This window comes from Ambystoma mexicanum, chromosome 2q (assembly GCF_040938575.1).
Source record: "Ambystoma mexicanum isolate Mex_15411 chromosome 2q, UKY_AmexF1_1, whole genome shotgun sequence".
In the NCBI taxonomy this organism is placed as follows: domain Eukaryota; kingdom Metazoa; phylum Chordata; class Amphibia; order Caudata; family Ambystomatidae; genus Ambystoma; species Ambystoma mexicanum.
Genome location: NC_090924.1, coordinates 1,428,778,125 through 1,428,801,741, shown reverse-complemented (window position 1 = coordinate 1,428,801,741; position 23,617 = coordinate 1,428,778,125). Strand labels below are relative to the sequence as shown.

Below are 23,617 nucleotides of genomic sequence, written 5' to 3'. Positions count from 1 at the left end.
CACAGTTGTCAGGATGATGTGATCAGACTCTGTGTCTGTATTCTCTTTTGGCCTCAGAGAAAAAGAGCTACAGAAGCATCTGGATTAATGCCTGCACTAAAGATATAGAGTACTACTATCTCAAACCCCCGGTTTGGCTCCCCTATTTTTCATCCTAAAGAAAGAAGGAGCCCCAAGGCCATGCAATGACTACCGACTATTCAATGAAATCACGTGTAAAGACTGCTACCCTCTCCCATTGATTCGCAACATTCTCTAATATCTTCATTCATCAACAGTCTTCACCAAATTAGACCTTCGAAGGGTGTATCACCTGGTTCGAAACACAGTTAGGACCATTTCAATATAGGATGATACCTTTTGGCTTATGCAACACCCCAGCCGCCATCCAGCGGTTCATTGACTCTGTCTTCTCTGGCACAATCAGTGTGATTGTCTGGGTGTATTTGAATGGCATTCTCTTTTTTTCTCTGTCCCTGGACGTCCATATACGTCAAGTCAAGGAGGTGTTGTCATGGTTAAGAACACATCACCTCTATCCCAAAGCAGAGAAACATCTGTTCCATCAATCTCATGTCGAGCTCCTGAGGTATACCATCATCCCGGCCGGTATATACTTGGACCTGAGGAAGGTCAGTGCTATTCAGAACTGGACTTCCAAAGACATGAGAGCCACACAAAGGTTCTTTGGCTTTGCCAATTTCTTTAGGTTAATTCCTGACTATGCTCAATTTACCACCAACATCACCCACCTGTTGAGCTCCAATTGTGTACTCCAACGGGATATCATTGCGGAAAAGGCCTTCACCTCACTTAAACTAAGAGCCATAAACAGCAGACAAGCTGCAAGGGCCTTTTTTTTCCACAGTTCGTTTACATTCCAGGCTCCCAGAATGAGCCGGCTGATGCATCATCTTGCTCCCTGAAACCTTAAGCAACTCCAGAAAACCTAAAAGTACCCATCCTAAAAGACACTTTGTAAACCCTATCCAGCCATACCTCCAATTTGAAATGGGCCCAGCACAGGACCCTGCGGTACAAGCAATCCAATCTAGGAATGGCCTTCCATTCGACCATGGTCGCCTGTACCTGGCTGGCCCATCCATCCATCTGGCAGTCCTGTCCAGCTTCCAGTACTCCCATGGAGCTGTCATCAGGGCATTAGCCAACCTAATCTCTCAACAGTGTCGATGGCCCAAATTGTTACAAGCGCAACAGTATGTAGAGGAGCAGTTGAATGCCTCTCCAGGAAGTCCCGCCCCTATTCTGCCTATATGTTGGAAACTGGAAATTGCGACATGTGCAACGTCAGTGATGGTGCGGATTACACGAAAAGCCTTTGAGACAAGGTATCCACTGAGAAAACCCCATATGATGTATCCCCGAAGAGATGGCGGTCTCCTGAGGGAGATCCCCGAAGAAGTGTGAAGATGTGAAAGGAGAGGCTGGTGACATCACAAGAAATGAGCGTGACGCACTGAGAAGGATGACCGAAGAAGAACAGGCATAGACCTTATAGAATCTGATGGAGAAGTAAGGAATCGAGAAGACGTTCATGTGCGGAATGAAGATTGCACGTGTGAAAAGCACTGCAGAAAACTCTCTTTATTGATAACCAGTGACCTGAAGCAGAATCGTTTGTAGGGTATCAATGATCATGTGAGGGGTTACCTTCATTAAACTGAAAAGGAACATCCCCACTGAATAGAAACAAGGAGATACTCCTCCTATGTGGCGGGTATGACCAGGACAGCAATATGGCGGGGAAGGTATAACCAATGTGGGTATGTGAGATGGCTGCTGGCAGACCTACATACATCCCTTTGGGAACATCACCATGAATAGGGTCCCAGGAAGGCCGCTCTTCACCCCTATGAACGTGACGACCCGGAGAGTCAAGAACGCACAAAATCACTCATTATTAGGCCAAAGCCCAGGAGCACCACTGACTGACATTGTGTCCCCTCCAACAACCATGTTATGGATCGGTGGATCTACAATTGCAGCAAGCTGGTTACGGCTACAACCAACTGCTTTAAAAACAGATCTGTCACGGACTACAGGTTTCGCCACTGTTCAACAGAGTAGCACAGGAGGTGGTGCCTGTAGATCATTACAGCAGAGAAGCAGGAAAGAAAAACAGGGGATAACCTAACATGTCTGAACATAGACTCTCCTCCTGGTACTAAGATAAGTACTACTACTTCTGCTAGTAGTATTATTACTACTACTGGTAGCAGTATATGCACTAATAGAACGACTTCTACTATTGGCACTAGTCACAGTATTATTATTGGTCTTGTACAACTGCTATTTACTACCACTATGTCCGATAATCCAGTCCCTTCCTGGTTTTCCAACTACTACTATTATGACTTCTACTACTCCTACTAGTATTAGTAGTAGTACTAATAAAGGCAGAAGTTATAGTATTACTACTGGCATGCCTACGTGTAGTACTGGTAACATGACCACTACTACTGACAGTACAACTTCATATGTCCTGCTGCTATGTGGGACTTTTTTCTGATAATCCAGTCCCATCCTGATAGTAGAACAATTACTTCTACTTCTGTAAGTAATAGTACTACTGGCTGTAGTATTATATGTACTACTATTACGACTACTACTGTTGGTAATAGCTGTAGTGCAACTGTTACTACTAAGAATACTACAAATACTACTGCCACATAAAGTAGGAATATATTACCACTATAAATTGTATTAGTACTTCCCAATAGTGGTAGTAGATACACTTCTACTATCGATAGTAATATCAGTATGTCCACAGCAGCTACCTGAAGTGAAAGTGCTACTGTCAGAAATAATGATACCACTGCTACAGGAAGTAGTAATATTGCTACTAATCATAGTATTAGTACTTCCTGGTAATGGTAGTAGTTACACTGCTACTATCGATAGTAATATCAATACGTCTACAGCTACTACTAGAACTGAAAGCACCACTGTCAGTATTAATGATACCCATGCTACAGGAAGTAGTAATATTACCATTAATAATAGTCTTAGTACTTCCCGGTAATGGTAGTAGTTACACCGCTACTATTGATGGTGAGAGCAACACTTCTAGTGGAAATACAGCTACTTTCGGTTGGGATTGATTGTGCCACTGCTATGTAGTACTGTTGGTAATACTCGCGCCTCTGGGACACGGTACAGAATCCTCATTGCAGGCGAGCACTGGCCTCGTGCAGACAGGTGATCAAAGTAAAGAGATTTCAGAAAAGGGGTTCGTTACCCCCCTGTAAAAAAAAAAATAATCGGAAAATGTTATTATACCTGGGAAAATGAAAGACAGGCACTAGAGCTACAGGTCAAGGTTTAAGTGGCTGGGCCCATGGGCTTGCAAGTCGACCTTGTTTTTATAGAGCAGGAGAGAACCGGATCGTTCTGCATTTGGTAAGTCCATTTCCCTTCAGAGTGGGAGTGCTATAGGCTGGCAATATCCTTCCATATGTGATTATGGCCATGTGATCCCATGCATAACCTGACCTTTGCTGAAGCTCACCATGATTGCATCCAGGCGTTTAGCAACGGTGGCGATTGGAGTTCACCCTACTCCCTCCTACTATCCCCAGCGTGCCCTTCTCCATCCCTTTTCTTGGGTCACAGCAAGTTCAGCGGGGGTGGAATGTCGGGCCTGTGGAAGAGCGCAGCATTCGTCTCACTGCCCCTTCACTCAGAGTGCTAGATGCCAATGCTGTGTTGACCTGTTTTGGGGGGAAGTCATGCCATGCCATTTGTGCACACGTGGTAGCTGGTCCAGGATGTGTGATGCCATAACATTGCTTTTCTCTTGTCTCCCTTAGCTGCTGGCCGAAGACTGGCCATTCGGGGTTCATGTCTGCAAGCTGGTGCCCTTCATACAGAAGACCTCTGTGGGCATCACAGTCCTCAGCCTGTGTGCCCTCAGCATAGACAGGTAAGTAAGAATGCCAATCATCACAAAGGAACCTACAGTGCCGCTACTGGTTATCAGCAAAGGGTTGTAAATGCCCACCTATGCCACCCACCTAGGAAAGAAAAGTAACTCCTGACCAGTGTGGCAGGCGCTGAGCATCAGTTGGCATGTACCAGGCTAGGGTTACCCTCTCACCTATAAGGGTAAAGGTCCCACATGTAGTGCACTTGGCTGTTCCCTGCCAGCTCTCCCCATGCACTTGCCCACTGTTCATACCAATCACTTATGATGTGGGAAAGTCATGCCCTAGACCAGGCTGGGTAACAGCTGACTGAATTAGCAGAATGTGTGCCCACTCCCTTGCAATCTCTGCTTACAGTGCAGTACATATTATGTTGTAAATTCCAGCATGAGCCTCTGATGGGGAACCAGTGGCGATCCGAGAACCAGGGAAAGTAACCATCATATGGAAAAGGTCAGATCTCCCTACTGGTGAAAGGTCATGAAAGCCGGCGGCGGCAACGCCCAATCAGCATGGCGGGTTGCGTTAGGTGCTCTGACTAGTAGTTACATGTAATTTTAATGAACGGAAAAATAACAAACACTTTTTTATCAAAACATTTTTTACTGAAAGAATGCCGATTTTATTCTTAATTTGGGGGACCACCCTAAACCCCCTTTTTCCTTTGTTTGTTAACCCCACCCTAAACCCCTCCCCAGCCGTTTAAACCCCGAACCCCACCCCTATATAATTTAAAAAAATCTGTATTGTTTTCGTTATAAATGTTTAGATATACATGTTGTTCGTTATTTTCTATTTGTTTAAATCACCGCATATCCTGATTAGTCTGGAGGGCCAGCGTAAACAAGTCTCATCCTTGGTGGAGTATAGGGTCGCCATCCCACTGTCAGGCCCGCTCTCCTGTTGCTGGAGAACTCTGCTCTGTGAGCAGCGGGGCTGGATCCCTCCTGGCCCTCATGAAAATGCATCTAAAGATACTGCAGAAAAGTCCCATCTCCCAACCAATCACAGAGAAGTAAACATGACCTGTAAAACTCCAGCGAGTGGGAACTGACCAATCATTTCTCCTTCCGCTGTTCACAGGCGTAGGGCATCCAATTAGAATATAGCTTCTGCTGTGAAGAGAGGTGGGTCTGTGTTATGGAAGTGGTCAGGGTAAGGCCCAGACCGGAGTTCAGAGCAGGAGCCTGGACAAGGATTGGAGTGCGCATGCGCTCACAAAATGTCAGAATTTTAACCAAGTTGAAGTTTTCAAACTTTACGGTAGGTCCAACCAAAAAAAGGCTTACGCTGATTTGACAGATACAAATGTAAACAAAGGGGTGAACCGTTTACAGGGGCCCAGACAAAAAAATTACAATTTAAATGCTAATTACAAGCAGGTGTACTGCTTGTCATCTGTCTAGGCAGGGACAAACAGACTCTCCAGGCGCAGTTTTTCAAACCCTGCTGCAAACTAAAAAGAAGGCTTTCAAAACCTGGACATTAAACGTTAATATGTGTCCTTGCTTAGATATACTCCAAAATAGAGCACCTTTTCGTAATCAGTATTCAAAAAGACACCTTTTATTTAGCTAACTAAGGACAACAGGCATGATGCGTGCAGGACAACAGACATGATGCGTGCAGGACAACAGACATGATGCATGCAAGACAACAGACATGATGCATGCAAGACAACAGACATGATGCGTGCAGGACAACAGACATGATGCATGCAAGACAACAGACATGATGCGTGCAGGACAACAGACATGATGCATGCAAGACAACAGACATGATGCGTGCAGGACAACAGACATGATGCATGCAAGACAACAGACATGATGCATGCAGAACAGCAGACATGATGCGCTCAGGACAACAGACATGATGCATGCAAGACAACAGACATGATGTGTGCAGGACAACAGGCATGATGCAAGCAGGACAACAGACATGATGCGCGCAGAACAGCAAACATGATGCGCGCAGAACAGCAGACATGATGCGCGCAGAACAGCAGACATGATGCGCGCAGGACAACAGACATGATGCATGCAAGACAACAGACATGATGTGTGCAGGACAACAGGCATGATGCGTGCAGGACAACAGACATGATGAAGGCAGAACAGCAGACATGATGCCTGCAGGGCAACAGACATGATGCATGCAGAACAACAGACATGATGCGTGCAGGACAATAGGCATGAGTGGTACTGCGGTCAGTAAGGATTCCAGGGAAACCACGTAGCTGACACTGCGCTTTCCAATGGGAACGCGTATCGCGTGTGCGTGCCCTGCTGCGCATGCCCATTAAGCTTTACTTGAGTAGATAGCAGGTTAGAATGCAGATAAGGAGAAACCAGTCTTTCGCTTTCTTGAAGGCGATGAAATGAGTACCACTGAGTTAGGGGTCTTGCGTGTCTCTGGCACTAGTTAAAATGTTTATGTTATCACTATTCGAACAACTGGACAGTGAAGGTATTGTGTATGCCAACTATGCAGGTGATAGGCATTGTCTCATCCCCCTTAGTGGGAATTACACGGCTGATTCCCTTACCGTTAATACCGTTTCTGGCCGGATTCAAACTTGGATGCGTACCAACGGCCTTGCTCTGAAGGATTCTAAAACAGTGCTTATGGTTATGGCCATCTCTGTGGCATTAGGGAAGCTCGGCCAAGAATATCAGAGTTTTGACATTGCTGGATGTTCCATCACCACCCAAAGCAAAGTCAAGACTCTAGCAGTCACACTTGATGGAGAGTTTAACATGAAGGCCCATGTCAACAGTCATGTTTCAGGATCATCTTATCACCTTAAATTACTCGCACAGCTTAGACCATTCCTTAACTCCACTAGCTGTGCCACTATAGCACACGCTACCATAGGAGCCAAACTACACTATTGTTCTAGAAAATTGATGGGCATTGGCAAAGGCGAACGTACCAGCCTACAGGTTATTCAAAACAATGCCATGCGCCTCGTTGAAGGATTGCGCGAGACTGATCATGTGTCGGCCGCTCGGACTGCCTTACACTGGCTACCAATCAGCAGTGGAATCATCTTCAGAGTACAATGTATTGTGCACAATGGCCTGTATGGTGAGAGCCCCAAGGATCTTTCGGGCAGTATTGCCTGGCTACCAGTGCGGAGAGTCTTAAGATCCAACAACGCTTGTCTTTCAGACACACCAAGTGCCAGATTGTCCATCGTAGACCGAGGTTCTTTCCCTTATCGAGCCCCTAAAATCTGGAACGCACTGCCCCCCCCCCGATCTGAGATCATGTCCCTCATTGGCGGCATTCAATCGACACCCGCACGACTCTGCTCCAGGCTTTCGCCATGATTGGCACTTTTTTGTTTGCATGTTGAGTTTGTTATTGTCAGGACGCCCCTGTGCCCCAGGGCTTTTATTTCGTGCCATATAAATAAATAAAAATACGTAGCCTTCTATAGTGAAAAAATATAGCTTGAGCTCCCTATGCATGGCACGTTCATTATAGCATGTGAAATGGCTCCACCCACCTTCCCCGTCTCAAAATGTCCACCCCCTCTTATTTGCAAACCCTCCTCCCCCTCCCTTCATTGCCCCTCCCATCTCTCACCTTCAGTCTAAGGGGTCGGCTCCGCTAATGTTTATTTTATAGCGCTCAAGCCTCAGAACGCATTATTCAAATGAGCGAAATCACGTGATCCCTGAGCTGAATAATAACCAATGTTTAGAATAAAACAGTACTTCTGATGTTGTGAGCATTAAACATTAAAATTACTGAAGGGCTGCTATTATTTAAATCTTAAAGCCTACAGGGTTTGGCGGTACGGTTAATGGTCATCAAGTGCCTGTAAGCCCCACTTAATGGTCAAGAGGGAAGTGACGGCCATTAAGGAGGGCTGAGGGTACCTCATGGCAATGAATATTGGCCCTGCGGCAGCTAAGGCAATTAGCACCCGCTCGTGGGCACCGATCTAAGGGACAGCCAGATTTTGCAAAGAAAGAAAGTCTGGGCGTTCTGCGTGTTGTGGCTTCATTGCTATGGAGACTCAGCCCCACCCACAGTGCCTGGCTGATCACGTGTCTTTCAGGGCACGTTCTATGGGACGTCGCCAGTGCGGGAAGGGAGTGAGCTCGTTGAGGGCTACAGGAGAGGTGAGGGAGATGTAAGGGGTAGCACAGCAAACCTCCTTGAGAGAGTGCATGTTGGACCTGGCCAGGAAACATGGAGGATAACGAGCAACTCCTGGGAGCTAGTGCCCAGAGTCAGCTTGCAATACTTCACCCTGGTTAGCTGAGCCGAACAGAATGTTCAGACTATAGTCCTAATAGTTCATTAGTGATCAAGTTCTCTGATAATGGTCCTAAAAACAAAACATATTGTCCCCAGGCTTAACATTCAATGTAATAACGCATCCCTTTGAATTGTCTTCTCATTCCATCTTGTCTTTCACATACTCTTCCTACCTATACTTCCCCATCCCTCCATCTCTCTGTGTCGCTCACTCTCTACCCCCATCGTTACTCTGCAGGTATCGGGCAGTGGCCTCCTGGAACCGAATCCAGGGCATCGGGATCCCCTTGTGGAAAGCCGTGGAGGTCACTCTCATCTGGGCCGTGGCCATCGTCCTGGCCGCCCCAGAGGCCATTGGCTTTGAGATGGTAGAGCTGAACTACCGAGAGCAGAGCCTGTGGGTGTGCATGCTGGCAGCAGAACAGGCGTCTGCCTTCATGATGGTACGTCCCTGGCTCCCTTCCTCCTGGAAGCAACTGCCTGTGCATGTCAGCATCCTTCTGTGCATGTCACCATCCTTCTGCTGTGCATGTCAGCATCCTTCTGTGCATGTCAACATCCTTCTGTGCATGTCAGCATCCTTCTGTGCATGTCAGCATCCTTCAGTGCATGTCAGCATCCTTCTGTGCACGTCAGCATCCTTCTGTGCATGTCACCATCCTTCTGTGCATGTCAACATCCTTCTGTGCATGTCAACATCCTTCTGTGCATGTCCGCATCCTTCTGTGCATGTCAGCATCCTTCTGTGCATGTCAGCATCCTTCAGTGCATGTCAGCGTCCTTCTGTGCATGTCAACATCCTTCTGTGCATGTCAGCATCCTTCAGTGCATGTCAGCATCCTTCTGTGCATGTCACCATCCTTCTGTGCATGTCAGCATCCTTCTGTGCATGTCAACATCCTTCTGTGCATGTCACCATCCTTCTGTGCATGTCAGCATCCTTCTGTGCATGTCAGCATCTGTGCATGTCAGCATCCTTCTGTGCATGTCAGCATCCTTCTGTGCATGTCAGCATCCTTCTGTGCATGTCAACATCCTTCTGTGCATGTCAGCATCCTTCTGTGCATATCCATATTGACTTTTTGTGTGAAAACAATGGCATGCACATGTTAACAAAGGCTTGTGACTGGAAATGTGGGAGGAAGTATGTAATAGCTGTCTTGCTACATAGGGAGCTGCTGGTGTCCACAGCAGTTTGAATGTGGTAACACCAGCCTTTGCATGTCCATGTAAATGCTACATGTGTCAACATCTGCCTGCAGATGTGAACACCAGCCTTCCCTCCAGAGGGGATAATCAGTGTGGGATTATAGTGTCACTACTGGTGGATGGTCCACGGAGCCCCCCCCCACCCTCCTCCAGTGACATGTTATATTGGGTGGTCATTGTGAGTCTCGCACTAGCTGTGGATCTCATTCCTCTGGTGGGGGTTTTAATGTCCCATCAGGGTTGGCTGTCAAGCCTAGGCATGGGTTGTAGTCGATGTGACATCGGTAGCTTCAGGCAGAGTTCATTGTCTTTCTGTTTGCAGTTTTACAGGGATGTGAAAGACTGGTGGCTCTTTGGCTTCTATTTCTGCTTGCCCTTGGCCTGCACCGGGGTCTTCTACACACTAATGTCCTGCGAGATGCTGAGCAGGACGAAAGGCATGCGCATTGCTCTCAACGACCACATGAAACAGGTGAGGGCTACAATGCACCCTGCGAAGGGATGCAGAAGGTGGCGAGAAAACAATGGCTGTAAATGCAGAGGACAGGAAGTGTTGGCATCTATAAGTCATGAATGTGGAGTGTTGATTGAAACATCTCCATCAGTGCAGATATCAACACTGAGACGCGTGCACGCTTCACTTACAAAAACCTTGATCTTCATAAAAACCCAGTGTATTCGAGACACCTTGTGGTTCAGAGAAGCTTTTATGTGTTATGACTAATCACAGCAGCCTTGAGAAAATGGCAGCCATCTCAGGGGGTTACAATTGAAAAATGTTTCATTAAAAACGTTTTCACTTAATGTAGATTAGTGACACTTTTCACCGAAAATCTGTGCACCAAATTTACCGATTTTATTTTTTTTAATTGGGGGATTCCCCTTGAAACCCCCGTTTCTGCCCTTTAAAACACCCCAATCATTCCCAAATATTATTTTTTATTGGGGGGTTCCCGCCAAACCCCTGTTTTCCAAAGTAACCCTTTACCCCACCCAAATATACAACCGTGTAATTTAGATGAGAAAAAAATGAATTGAAAGATTTTTTTCACTGAAAAAAGTTTTCAATGAAACATGTTCGATGAAACATCTTTCAATTAAACATTTTTCAGTGAAAAGACTGTGGGCCTGAATATGAGTTCGGCGGTAACCGTGCCTGAAATTCCGGCAAGTTACCGCCGGACTCGTATTACAATTCCGCCTCCGTGATTCCCGGAATTACCGGGGCATTACGACCCTGGTGTCCCGGGAATTCCGTAAATCTCGTGATGTTGCTGGTGTTTCCACGTCCGCCTGCAGGCGAGTGGTGTTAAACCCGCCAGATAGTTTTTCTACAGGGGTAACCCCCACGTTCTGGTGATATTCCCTCCTACTAAGTGAGGATAAATAATGTGTATTTAAACAAAAGGAAGGAACATATAACAGACTGCATCAACACAGTATATATCCTCAGACAGCAATTTCTTGTAGCAACCATGAAACAAATATAGGCTGCATTCTAGCTCTGGTGTTGATCCACTGTTATCCCGGGCGTGAGATGTAGTACTCTGCCTGTTTTCAGGTCATCCGTTGGCATAGATAAGGTATAGAGGAATTGTAGAAGGAAGAGGCCCTATCTATACAGACTTGTACTGTAGTGTTTTTCGGAGAATTGAAAATCGCTGGAATAGGCACTGATAGTTCGTTTTAGAAAATTGGAAAGAAAGATGATGGGTGACTATGCCACTGAGTTGTCACTGTATCCAACTAAAGAACAGTTTTTAACACCCGAGGAGATAGCAACCTGGTGTATATGTAGGAAGAATCGACCTGGAGCACAGGATTACTTCTGCCCCTGATGAATGTCCGGTTACTTTGAAACACAGAGGACTGAAACTTATATAAGTTGGGCTGGTTCACACAATGGGAAATGTGAACAATTGAGCTGCCATTGTTGTGTTGTGCTAATGAAATTTTTGGCATTTAATTCTGTACACTGTGAGGTGGCATGATTTTAAGATGTATATGACTATGTTATGTGTATATGTTTTTTAAAACAAATGAGTGTATTTCTTGTGCTAAAGAGTGATTAATATATTAAAAATGATATTTTTTGGTAATACTGCTTTTTGATGATTATTGAGAACACATAATGCAGCCTATATTTGTTTCATGGTTGCTACAAGAAATTGCCGTCTGAGGATATATACTGTGTTGATGCAGTTAAACCCGCCAGGTCAGACCTGGCGGGAACGACACCTCCCGCCTGCAGAACTCGAGATCACCCGGTCCGGAAAAACAGTGGCGGCGGGTTTACCGCCACCGTTATTTCCAGACCGGGTGACTCGTAATGAGGCCCTGTGTACCTCTCAGGTTGAAGCATACTTCCTTATAGTATAAATGTCATAGGAACACTACTGAAATCCATTAGACAAACACAGGAGACCATCATTGGGACAGTGCAGTCTAGAACTACGACAGCGTCATTGACATAACACAAGGAGGCTTCTCTCAGGGATTGTGCAAGTACCTCAGATGTGAGGATTAGCACTGTGTCAAGAGCCTTTTTAGAACTAGGTGTCCAGGTTAAAACTTCAGCACAAGGTCTTTCTGTGTAAACATGTGTAGTGTGTTTAGTGATCTCAACCCAGACCCTGCTGGATGCAACAGGCCAGTCTAGTGGTCTGAATGCCCCAGGGCACCAGTTTGGCAGATCAGTAAAATGATTGTTCTTCTCCATCGATTGACCAATTAAGAAATACTGGGGTTGGAGGAGCCGTGTCCTCCTTGTTCCTTGTAAAGTATCCTGGTCACTTCCCAGTCAGTAAAATGAAGAAGATTGGGAAAAAACAGAGGGGCCCATGGCCATTCTGCAACACTCACATGTCCAAATAAAGCATCGTTTACTTGTTAGAACAAAAGTGTCCTAAAGAGAATGGAAGTCTACACGATAGCACCATACATGATAGTACTGTATAGGACTATCAAATAAATTATATATGATATGATATGGCATTTGTAACGCCCCTATACACAAGTGTTGCAAGGCGCGACGAGGCTAGGGAGGGGGAACAGAGGCAGGACCGAGACAACGATCTTACTAGGCCAAGTGCCATTGAGATCACGCAGGGGACAGGGGAGGGGAAAAGTGCCAAGGGAAAGGGGAGAGTGCAGTGTTGTACATCGGATCAAAACAATAACAAGAAGTGTGGCCAGCAGGTGGCAGGGGCAAGGGTAAGTGCAGACAGCAGGTGTCCAAAAGTGCAAGTAGGGGGACTGTAGGGTTACAGATACAGACCCAATTGCAGGGGTTGCCGGGAGGCAGTGTGGGTATGCAACTGGGTGGGCAGGGACCTGGGCCAGAAATCAGAGGGTAGCTATGTGACCAGTGCAGTATCAGACAGGAAATCAGCAGGGGAGAGGAAGAGAGAAGGCAGAAGCAAAGAGGAAGGTCTTGCAGTGCTTTCGGAGAGGCAGAAAGGCTGTTCCAGAGGGAGGCCCCAGCCAAAGAAAGACATCTACCACCAACTTGTTGCTTGGAGAAGCGACTGACCCTAAGGGAGTTGAAGGTGAAGGAGCGAAGTGCTCTAGTAGGAAGGTATTTACGAAGAGAGAGTTGGAGGTATTGATAACCCAGTCCCCAGAAGGCCTTGTGGACAATGCAGAGGGTCTTGAACTTAATCCTTGCAGCCACTGGGAGCCAATGCAGAGATGTCAGTGTTGGAGAGATACAATCCCTGGGCTTGAGGCCAAGGACAAGTCTCACAGTCCTGTTCTGGATGAGTTGCAGAGGACGGAGAGTAGAAGCAGGCAGATTTAGAAAGAGGCTGTTGCAGTAGTCCAGCCTAGAGAGAACCAGAGCTCTAGGGACAGGGAGCTTCCGGGGGAAGGAGAGGAAAGGAAGAATACCTCTGAGGAGGTACAGTTGGTAGTTTGACTTCTTAGAGATGTCAGAGATGTGAGGAGAAAGGGAGAGTGTGGAGTCAAAGATGACCGTGAGGTTCTTAGCCTCACAGGTGGGAGCAGGAAGAGGGCCAAGGGAAGCCGGCCAGAGAGTGACAGGAAAGGAGGGTGCAGGTGTGCCGATGAGGAGAATCTCTGTCTTACTGGCATTAAGGCAGAGATTGTTGGCAGCACACCACTCCTGGATAGCAGACAATCAGAGATGAGAGAAGGAGATGAGGTGGCAGAGGAGAGCCTGAAAACAAACGTAGTGTCATCCGCATAGCACTGAAAGCTGGATCAGAGAGTCGGCCATTCGGTTGGGCGAGAGGTGCTAGGTATTGGTTGAACAACCAGGCAGAGAGCTTAGACCCCTGGGGAACACCACAGGTAGAGAGTGAGATAGAGGAAAGGAAGAACCCAAGTTTGACCTGGGAGGGTCGATCAGAGATGAACAAGTTCAGCCAGGCCAGGGCCAAATACACAAAATATGAATGATGCTAACTTAGTATGCCACTCTGGACCCTAAACCTCTCACAAAACTACACTCTTGGTGATGACTTCTGTTCAGGGGAACAAAGGTGGAATCACAATGGAAGGTGCCTGTTACAAACCAAGGGCCTGGCGTGGGGTGGGGACGGGGGATATCAGGAACCTTACCCTCAATATCCATGTGACCTTTTGCAATGCACTGGTCCACTGTAAACCTTTCTGATGATCTCAAAACAGCAGTCAGACTTTAAAGTTGAAAACCTCTAGAGCCACAGTTTTGTGGTTAATGGTACTCAGCGTCAGGGGGTCAAAAGAAAATGATGTTACGTTGACTGAAGTGTAGAGTGTTATTACAGAACTCCTGACTCAACAAGGTGCCTTATTCCAGACACTTCATGCATGTATAAATGAGTACAATGTGCGGACAAATATCACGTAGGATCATTCTGCAATTTGTGATCAGCCTTATTCTCATAGCACGTTAAAAGCAATAACGGAGGTCGCACCCTATTTCAATGGTCTCCCGTTGTTTAAACATAGTAAATTACTTTGCACTAATTTACTTCGAATTACTTATATACATGTATTTAAGAATTAAGGGGTAAAAGAGGGTGGTGATGGGATAGGGCTAGTACTGAAGGGGGAAGGTAGGTATGGGAAGGAACCCCCCCATAAAGAGAATGTAAGTAATTACAATTAAATACATTACCACAAAGTCATTTACTTAGTTGTAATAACGTAGAACCACTTCACTGGCTCGTCTCTTCTCATCTGCATTTTCTACTCGATACACACAGGCACAGTAGTCAAATAGTAATGATTGGCCCATTACCAGTAAAGAGCCACTTAGTCCCTCATCCCATAACAGATACATCATCATATTGCCTCCGATTCGCCTGCGACCAAAGGTTTTATGAAGGTAAAAAAAAAAACTTTTCCCAATCTCAACATATGTTGCGGATGTTCAGTCACCTGACTCCTGTTGAAACACACAAACTGTTAATGGTTTTATTCTGGATAACTACATTTAAACTAGCAAAACTAGGTAACTTTCAAATTAGCTATCTTCCAAGCTGGATTAAGGGAAATAATGTTATGCATTGCCCAAATGATTGATATGAGTTCTCTCTTCAGCGTGAATGACTAAGATTATTAAAGGTGTGTTTTGGAAAACCTGTGTGTTTCAGCGCAGGGAGGTGGCAAAGACGGTCTTCTGCCTGGTGGTCATCTTCGCTCTGTGCTGGCTGCCTCTCCACCTAAGCCGGATCCTGAAGAGAAGCATCTACGATCAGGCCGACCCGAACCGCTGCGAGCTGCTCAGGTAACGCAAAGAAAACAAAAGCCAGGTACCAAAGAGAGTACAAAGAGGACCTGAAGAATAGGGATTGCAGAAATAATATGTGTTCACAGGAGCGCCCAATCAGCAGAATCCATCTCACAAGAAGAGGTCCAAGCACTAGAAATAGCAGAACACTGGATCCTAATGTCTGAGCCAGTAGGGGGAAAATACAGCTGTAAAATACTCAAAGCCAGTCCTGTAGCGGCATAAATAAACATAAGGGGTCATCTTCGAATGACTGGAGTGCAAAACGTACGCATAAAAGCACCTTTAAGCTTTCATTTTGCACTTCACCACAGTTCTGTGCCTCTCCAATGTGTAGGAGGGCAGCAAATCAGAGTTTACACCTCCGCTTCGCATCGCTCCTCCACGGTTGAGATTTTCATTCAGGACTAAAACCAGAGGATTCCAAAAAAATACGCCTTCCATTTACACCTGGTAAATGGCAGACAGATTCCATAGGAATCAGTTATAAATCCCGGCCTGCAAAGCATAATTTACAGGCAACGTTTTATCTCGGAGAGTAAAAGTGACGAGTAAAGACGATGTTGCCTTCATTTACTCTTCATAATTACATTCCCCTTTGAGAGTGTTTATAATAGCTTGCCTAGGACCAGCAACACGTAGGTGCAAGTGTTGTTGGTCCACTGCATGCTATTACTGTATGCTTTAAAAAGAACCCCATTTTCTGGATGTAAGCCTTGAGTTGTGTTCTTCCAATAGACATTTATTTTGTAGACGTTGCCACTGCATTTTATCTTGCCTTGTATCACTGTGTTCTGGTATTGTTGCATTAACCATTCTTCATTATTGCTAGGTGTTATGGTAATGTAAGCATTGATCAATTCAGATTTAATCTGCAACAGGCCTTAGTTTTACGGATTACATAATTGTGTTGTTTTGTACGTGCATATGGATATGTTAGTAATGTACATATACATAATATACTAAATTATAATAGAATATGTTCACTCTGGTTAGAGTTACAGCACAATCCACAACAGAGGACTGCTTACATTTAGAATTTGGAAGTTCAGAATGTACATAACGTATGAATTTGCAAGTAGAAGCTGTAAATTCCTAATTCCTGTGCATACATGCATGCCTATAAACATGCAGATAGACCTTCATACATTGCAAGCATATGCTTGCATAGATACATTCATATATATATATATATATATATAGGAAAGTCCATTTGAGCAAAGTCACACATTCCACAACACCACCTAGTAGCCATCGCTGGAAGTGCACCTCCGGTTCTGAGCCACAACACCAAGGCATTGTGGGTATGCAAATTAGCTCAAATCCAGACCTTTTTTTCCAGGAAATTGTGCTTCTCTAAGAGGGCACTACTTTATGCATAACTTAATTAACCAAAGAGAGACATTTGCAAGGCTGCCAGGACAACTACATACCCGGTTTCACCCTTATTAGGGATCGTCAGTGCAGTATAGACCTGACAGCCTTCTGGTTGGAGCATTTGGCCATGTTGTCACAACACCAATACATTTCTGGTGAGTTTAAAAAGGTTTGAAAGAAACCCTTTCATTTGAAATGTGAAAATAGGAAAGTGCATTTGAGCCAAGTCACACATTCCACAACGCCACCTAGTAGCCGTCGCTGGATGTTCACCTCCAGTTCTGAGCCACAACAGCAAGGCATTGTGGGTATGCACATTAGCTCAAATGCAAACCCTATTCTCCAGGAAATTGCCTTGTCTAAGAGGGCAGTGCTACTTTATACATAGCTTAATCAACCCAAGACAGACATTTGCAAGACTACTAGGACAACTGCATACCTTGTTTCACCCATATATCAATCAGGCATATAGGCATGGACACACATCAATCAAGGCTTTGCCTCCTGCAAGTCCACAAACAAGCTCAACACCCAAAGAAGAGCTGATCACACAATTAAAATTATAAATGAGATTAAAACAAGAAATACAATTATGTTTCTGATTCTCTTAGTAAAGTGTCTAAACACAAGAATAAAACCCAATGAAAAGGAAAGAGGATGTTCTCATCTTTAATGTTAAATATGAGTTACAAGTACTGCAATTGTATTAAGAATGGCGACAAAGGGAGAAACCACTATGGTGGTGGAGGGGTGCAATGGAGGGTATCCCCCTTACTAGAAAAAGAAAGGGAAGAATGCCCCAACCCCAACATTTTACAATTGTGATGTCAAATGTAACAGATGATGCTTTTGCTTATGAATGCATTCAAAAAAATTGCCACCTGACTCAGCTCACTTCTGTATTCACAGCTTCCTTCTGGTTATGGACTACATTGGCATTAACATGGCATCTCTAAACTCCTGCATCAACCCTGTGGCCTTGTACTTCGTCAGCAGGAAATTCAAGAACTGCTTCAAGGTAAGACCATGGACTTGAGATGTGTGCGGGAGAGTGGCGTATCACAACACCTGGCTTAGTGCTGAACGCCATTGAGAGGGAATAGCCTAATGCAACATCTGGCTACATACTCCAGGCTCCTAGGAGGGCCACACCTGGGTATAGATGGCAGGGCCTTGCTCGGAACTGGCCCATTGTAATGCTTGGATATAGATTCCAGACCTCCAGCTGGCCAAGGATTGCAGGCTTCTGTGAGTGCTAGTATCAATGTATGTTCCCTGTGGTTATCATTTAAAACCCCTTTCCTACATTAAACACAGACTGTACACACGTCTCAGGACAGTACACATCACCATTATTCCCCCAAAACATTAGTATTTGCATTATTATTTGCAAAGGTTGTTTGAAAAGGACACAGCCTTATCCTATAAAATAAAAAGCCAGATGTATGTTTGTCTGAAGCCGTCATGCACACTAGAGGCTGCCCGAATGCACAGAATGGTCCGCTAGATGGAGCTGTTGCCTTAGGAAATAAAGTGGTCCAATCTGCATAGCTTTGCCTGTTGTCACCGCTAGAGAGAGCTGTAGGCTTAGGACATATTGTGGTCCTTCTGTGTTAATAAAATCCTGCACTTTGCCTGTGTACATGGGCCTGTACACTTGTTGTATTACATTATAATTATGCATTATGCTACTCCTACAAGACCAAATGTGTTCACGTGTGTAATCATCATACAATATTTACCTTGAGTGCAAATAGAATCAAATGCACATGAAAATGTTTGTAGAAATCAATAGCGGCCATGCATTTTGTTCATTGAGGCCCTCAGTAATTGCATTTAGGTTAGGAATCCAGTGTTGGTCTACCAGATTAGTTCCGGTGGTTATGAGGGTCACTCGCTCTTTAATACTTGATCTCTCAGCAGCATTTGACTTGGTCGATCACAAAGTACTCTGCAAACACCTGGACTCTGCTGCCCATTTCTCTCCTGAGGCCATCAAGTGGCTAGAATCTTTCCTCAGCGAAAGAACAATGAGAGTTTTTTCCCCTTCGGCCGCAGCTGATCCTACCCCTATATTATGTGGCGTTCCCCAGGGTTCCTGTGTCTCGCCCACCCTATACAATATCTTCACCAAACCCTTGTTCGATGATCTGGACCTTCTGGGTATCACCTACACTAACTATGCAGATGATACACAGATTCTCCTCCCGCTTTCTGGGGATCATAGGAAGGACTCGGAATTGGTGAACAGGGTATATCTCGGTCTTCAAGCATGGATGGCCACACATGGCCTGTGCTTGAATGACGACAAGACGGAGTTGATAATCCTGGGAACACATATGAACACCAAAAAATTAAGTCAGGAATTCTCCTCCTTCAACATTGATGGAAATCCTATCAGGGTCTCCAAGGAAGTAAAAACCCTCGGTTTCTACTTGGATTCCACACTATCATTCGTCAAACAACTAGAATCCTTGGCCTCCACCACCGCCTACACCTGCAAACTGATAAGAGCAGGCAAGCCTTTCCTCTCTAATGACAGTTGCATGATCTTGGCTAGAGCCCTTATTCTCTCCAGGATCGACTACTGCAATGCCCTTTACAGTGGCGCCAACAAATCTACCATCCAGAAACTTCAAACGCTCCAAAACAATGCTTTGCGAGCCGCACTGGGCATAAATAAAAGAGCACACATTTCCACCATTAGACGTCAACACAAATGGCTATCTACAAACCACAAAATTCAATTAAAAATGATCTCCTTGACACATAAAGCTCTTAACAACGCCGCCCCAAGCTACCTCACGAACAAAATACAAAAAAAACCTCCATAAGACCTATTAGAGCTACCAACACTAACTGTCTGGTAGTACCTAGATTTAAACTAACCACGTTCGGTGGGAATAGTTTCCCTGTGAAGGCGGCTAAAACCTGGAATCTATTACCCAACAATTTAAGAGCAGATCAGCCGTACCCACTATTCAGAAGGAATGCTATCCAATATCTTATCTCCAACGACCACTAGATATAGGTTTATAGTATTCCCAGACCTAACACTGGTCCCTCTCCTCTGTCTCACAATATGTTATGCGTACCATCTTCTATGTAACTCATCGACCTGCACGATGATGGTCCTGCACATTTGTATACTATTACTGTATCTTGTATAATATGTATAACTTGTATAATATCTATAATATCCATTACTGTATCTTGTATAATATGTATAACTTTTACTGTATCCTGTATAACCTGTAACGATGTAAGCTTTGCATTATCCTACCTGCTGCGACCTTCTACCTATGGGTCTGGAGCGCATTAGAAATAAAACAAACAAACAAACAAACAAACAAACAATATTTACAATTTCCAGTAGCAACCATTTCAAGTCAGTTGAGGTATGGACTTGTTTTTAAGAAGTCAGAATCCAGTGGGGCTTGTCGTTGGTTCGATAGAATCCTGGATCAATGTTCCCCAATACTTTTATTAGCAGATCTGAACGTCATTCAACTGTGCATCAAACCACATCGGGATCTGACAAGATATAGTACATTCATTGAAGCAATTTTCTCGGTAAACAGGTATTTGCCACACTTTCTTCATGGGAAATTCTGCAGCTCTAAGTGCTGTAATTGTAACCCTATGTCTTTCATTTTTATGCGGGGATGGCACTAAATGCCCTTTGACAGGTTGGCCTCCTTTGCATGCGCATATTGGTTGTGGAAATATATCATAAAAATTAATGTGCCAATCATGTGTTACTAACTCTCTGATGGCATTAGAATATCTCGAGAAGGTAGATGGGATTTTCATCATTGCTCTCCTCCTCATGTTGACCTGGAAGGAAATCCCTTTTTGTGTGCCATGCTCCTTTTAGTGAGATTGTCTTGGATACCTCAGCGCAGACATCCATGTAAGAAAGACATAGACCTCTTTTTGGAGTAAAATTCTTTGCCAATCTTATGTATGATCCTGGTGGCATACTATCCTTCTGGGTACATGGATGTTGACTGCTATATCTGAGGGAAGTGCTCCTATCAGTGGCTTTATGGAACCCAGTATTTTCACAAATCATTAGATCGAGAAAGCTTGTTGAGACTTCCTTGAAGTGCTTTGTGAATATGGCTTTCGAATATATGCCCTGATGACTTGATCTTCCAGCAGAGACAATGGGCCTCGTTACGAGGCTGCCGCCAACCCCGTAGCACCGTTTCAGCTTCCTGATATCCCGGTGCAACTGGGATATCACAAGTGACGACAGAACAGTAAATCCCCATTTCCATGCAGTCCTAAGGGACTCCATGGAAATGGGGACACGGAAGCACCAGCACTGTTCCTAGCAGTGCCGGTGCTTCAGTGACAACCATGCCGGTAGTGGCCTGAAAACCCAGCAGGACAGGCCTGCTGGTGGGATCCATGGCCCCTACCAGCATTGTTGTAGCATGGCGGTCCGGAAAAGGGTCTCGGTACGTTGCTGGTGGCACCCTTATTTCCAGACCTCCATACCCGAATGCAGAGGTAGGGTTGTGTGGAGCTGTTAGCAGTTGGTAAGATGTTCTTAGAGAGTAGGGTCCTCATGTCTTTCCTGAAGTGTACACTCAACTGGAAGTCCCCTCTCTAAGTGGTTTACTAGACGCTGATCAACTACTTTCCTCTGTACATCCAGAGTACACTATAACTACTGAGAAGGAAGTGGGGAGACACACAGCCACTGGGTGGAGGGGATGGGGCTTGATGGTGCAGTAAAGATTGGGTCTTGCTTAGACGTGTATTGAGGGTGCGGGGGTGTCATTGACGCTATTCCACACAAATATCATGCGGCAAGTCCTAGAAAGATTTGAAAAACATTGTTGGCTGTTTTTGATAGGATGGATGAATTTGGGTGCTCCATTTCAAGTCTTGTGAGCCTCTCTAGCCCAATCAATCCCCTTGCAAAAGCAATTCTGACCGGGGAACCGTTCTCTGTGGATAACTATGCACGTATGTGATACGTTGATAGGGCCACTGTATCCAGCGGCTAACGCAAGAGACTCTGAGGTCAATACCAGTCCTACTCTATTTTGATATTTAACCCGGTGGACTGAATATGGGAAACATTATCATTGAAGGTGGCCCAAAAGTGATGAACCAGGACAGTCACTGATTAATCAGACAGAGATTTGTGCAGACAAAACCAGATGTGGTCCGTTCCATTTGTTGCCGGTTGTTACATTGAAGATGCAAGGTGCATAGATCCGCATGAAATAATCAGCTGCTAGTACATTTCTTCTCACCTCACCTTCAGCTTCTGTTACAGGGGAAGACTGTGTCATCAATGAAGGTTCTGCGATATGTCCAACCAGACACACATGTGCCAGGCTCATCGGAAGAACTGATTATCAGTAAGACACTCCAGAACTGAAACAGCCATACAATAAGTCATATTTAATTTGTTGACGACTCTCAATTGACAGTCACTCATAGTTCATCGTTCCCCACAGACACGTTTATTCCTAAGCCTTATTCGCACCTATATTATTAACCCATGGAATGTTCAAGTAAACCTTGGAAGTCCCCAAAAATGCCTTCTCTTTGCCCCACAATGTTCCATCATTATCAGAGCCACAGGCATGCCTATGGTGAACCCCTCCTCTGTTGATGGGGACACAGCCCCTCAGGCATCCCTTCTATAGGATCACAATGTTTCGCTAATGACTATTCCCCAGGAAGGCCTTCGCTAGGTCTCTTCAGTGTTAAGGTGGTGACAGTTCTCTAGGAATGCAGTTTGTAGGTCTGTCCAGTGTTCAACTGGTGACAGACTCAGGCTGTACCTCTATATAAGGCCCTCTACTGCTCAGGAGATAATGGCACGCCAAGCATACCTTCCTTTGGTTTTCTTCACTCTTTACAATGTTGAAGTGGTGACAGACTCAGGCTGTACCTCTATATAAGGCCCTCTCAGGAGGTAATGGCACGCCAAGCATACCTTCCCTTGGTTCTCTTCACTCTTTCCAATGTTCAAGTGGTGACAGATCCCAGGCAAACTTTCTGTAGGTGCCTCTAATGCCCAGGTGGTTATGCCCTTCCAATGTAATGTTCAGGTGGTGATAAACCCACAGCTATGTCGTCTGTGGATCCTTGAAGTGATCAGCTAGTGACAGACCCTACGCTTACCTTCTGTGGGTCTTCTCTAATGCGCAGGTGGTGACAGTGCTCCAGATGCACCTTCTATAGGTCCATCTGATGTTTGATTTTTCATATTTACATATTGAAGTAATTTGGGGCTACGGTCAGGCCTGAATCAGTGCAAGCCCCAATATTTCCTACGTAGTAGCACAGACCCCCGAAGTAGATCGACAGGGTCTAGTGGATGTGATATCAGATGAGTAAATATTAAATCATTGCACCCGACCCTTGGTGTAGTAACTGGTGTAGAAGCCGCTGAATTGGAGAATGAAACAGTGAAGGAGATCACTATGGAAGAAAGTACAGATCTGAGGCCATTCCCAGTTATAGAAAAAGCTGATGGGAAATGTGGGGGTGTAAAAGAAGGAGGCTCTGCGGCAATGCAGAATAGACCTCTCGAAGAGGTTGAGAGTTCCTTCCGATGGTTGATCATGGAAAATGAGGTGGAGAAGGAGTCGTGTAATCAGGGCTTAGATCACCTCTGCGCAACACCTGACCTATTTGCTAATCCCGCCGCGCAAACGTCAAATTGTAGCATGAGCACAGTAAAAGGAGGGATGGGTTCAATGATGAGCGGAGACACCCATTCTATTTGCATGGAAAATAAAGATGGCCAAAATAGGCTATTGAACTACTCTATAGAAGGCGGTGCTATGAGAAACACATCTGACTTAGCTATGCATCTGACACTCCAAACCTTGGTGAGGCTCTATGAGTCAGATAGAGGTCTATGTCTTTGAGAGAGATTGGAATGATGCTAAAAGGAAATGGCCTCAAGATAGATATTGTGAGGGATAACGTAGTGTGAAAGGATCCAGGGGGCCTTTGAGGATCAAACAGCTACTTCAGGACAGACTTTCTCCCAGGCAACGGTGGTTGAAATATATGACACGCCTCCCGACCCTCTCCATTT

At 45.2% G+C, this 23,617-nt stretch overlaps 1 protein-coding gene across 1 annotated transcript in view; it reads left to right on the top strand.

Annotated features, from left to right (window-relative positions):
• LOC138570226 (endothelin receptor type B-like) overlaps positions 1-23,617 on the top strand; it is a 138,073-nt gene that overhangs the window by 84,535 nt on the left and 29,921 nt on the right. Inside the window, exons 3-7 of the mRNA XM_069648958.1 lie at positions 3,831-3,943; positions 8,455-8,659; positions 9,748-9,897; positions 15,026-15,159; positions 17,449-17,557. Coding sequence (XP_069505059.1) covers positions 3,831-3,943; positions 8,455-8,659; positions 9,748-9,897; positions 15,026-15,159; positions 17,449-17,557 — 711 coding nt within the window. The remainder of the gene's footprint in view (positions 1-3,830; positions 3,944-8,454; positions 8,660-9,747; positions 9,898-15,025; positions 15,160-17,448; positions 17,558-23,617) is intronic.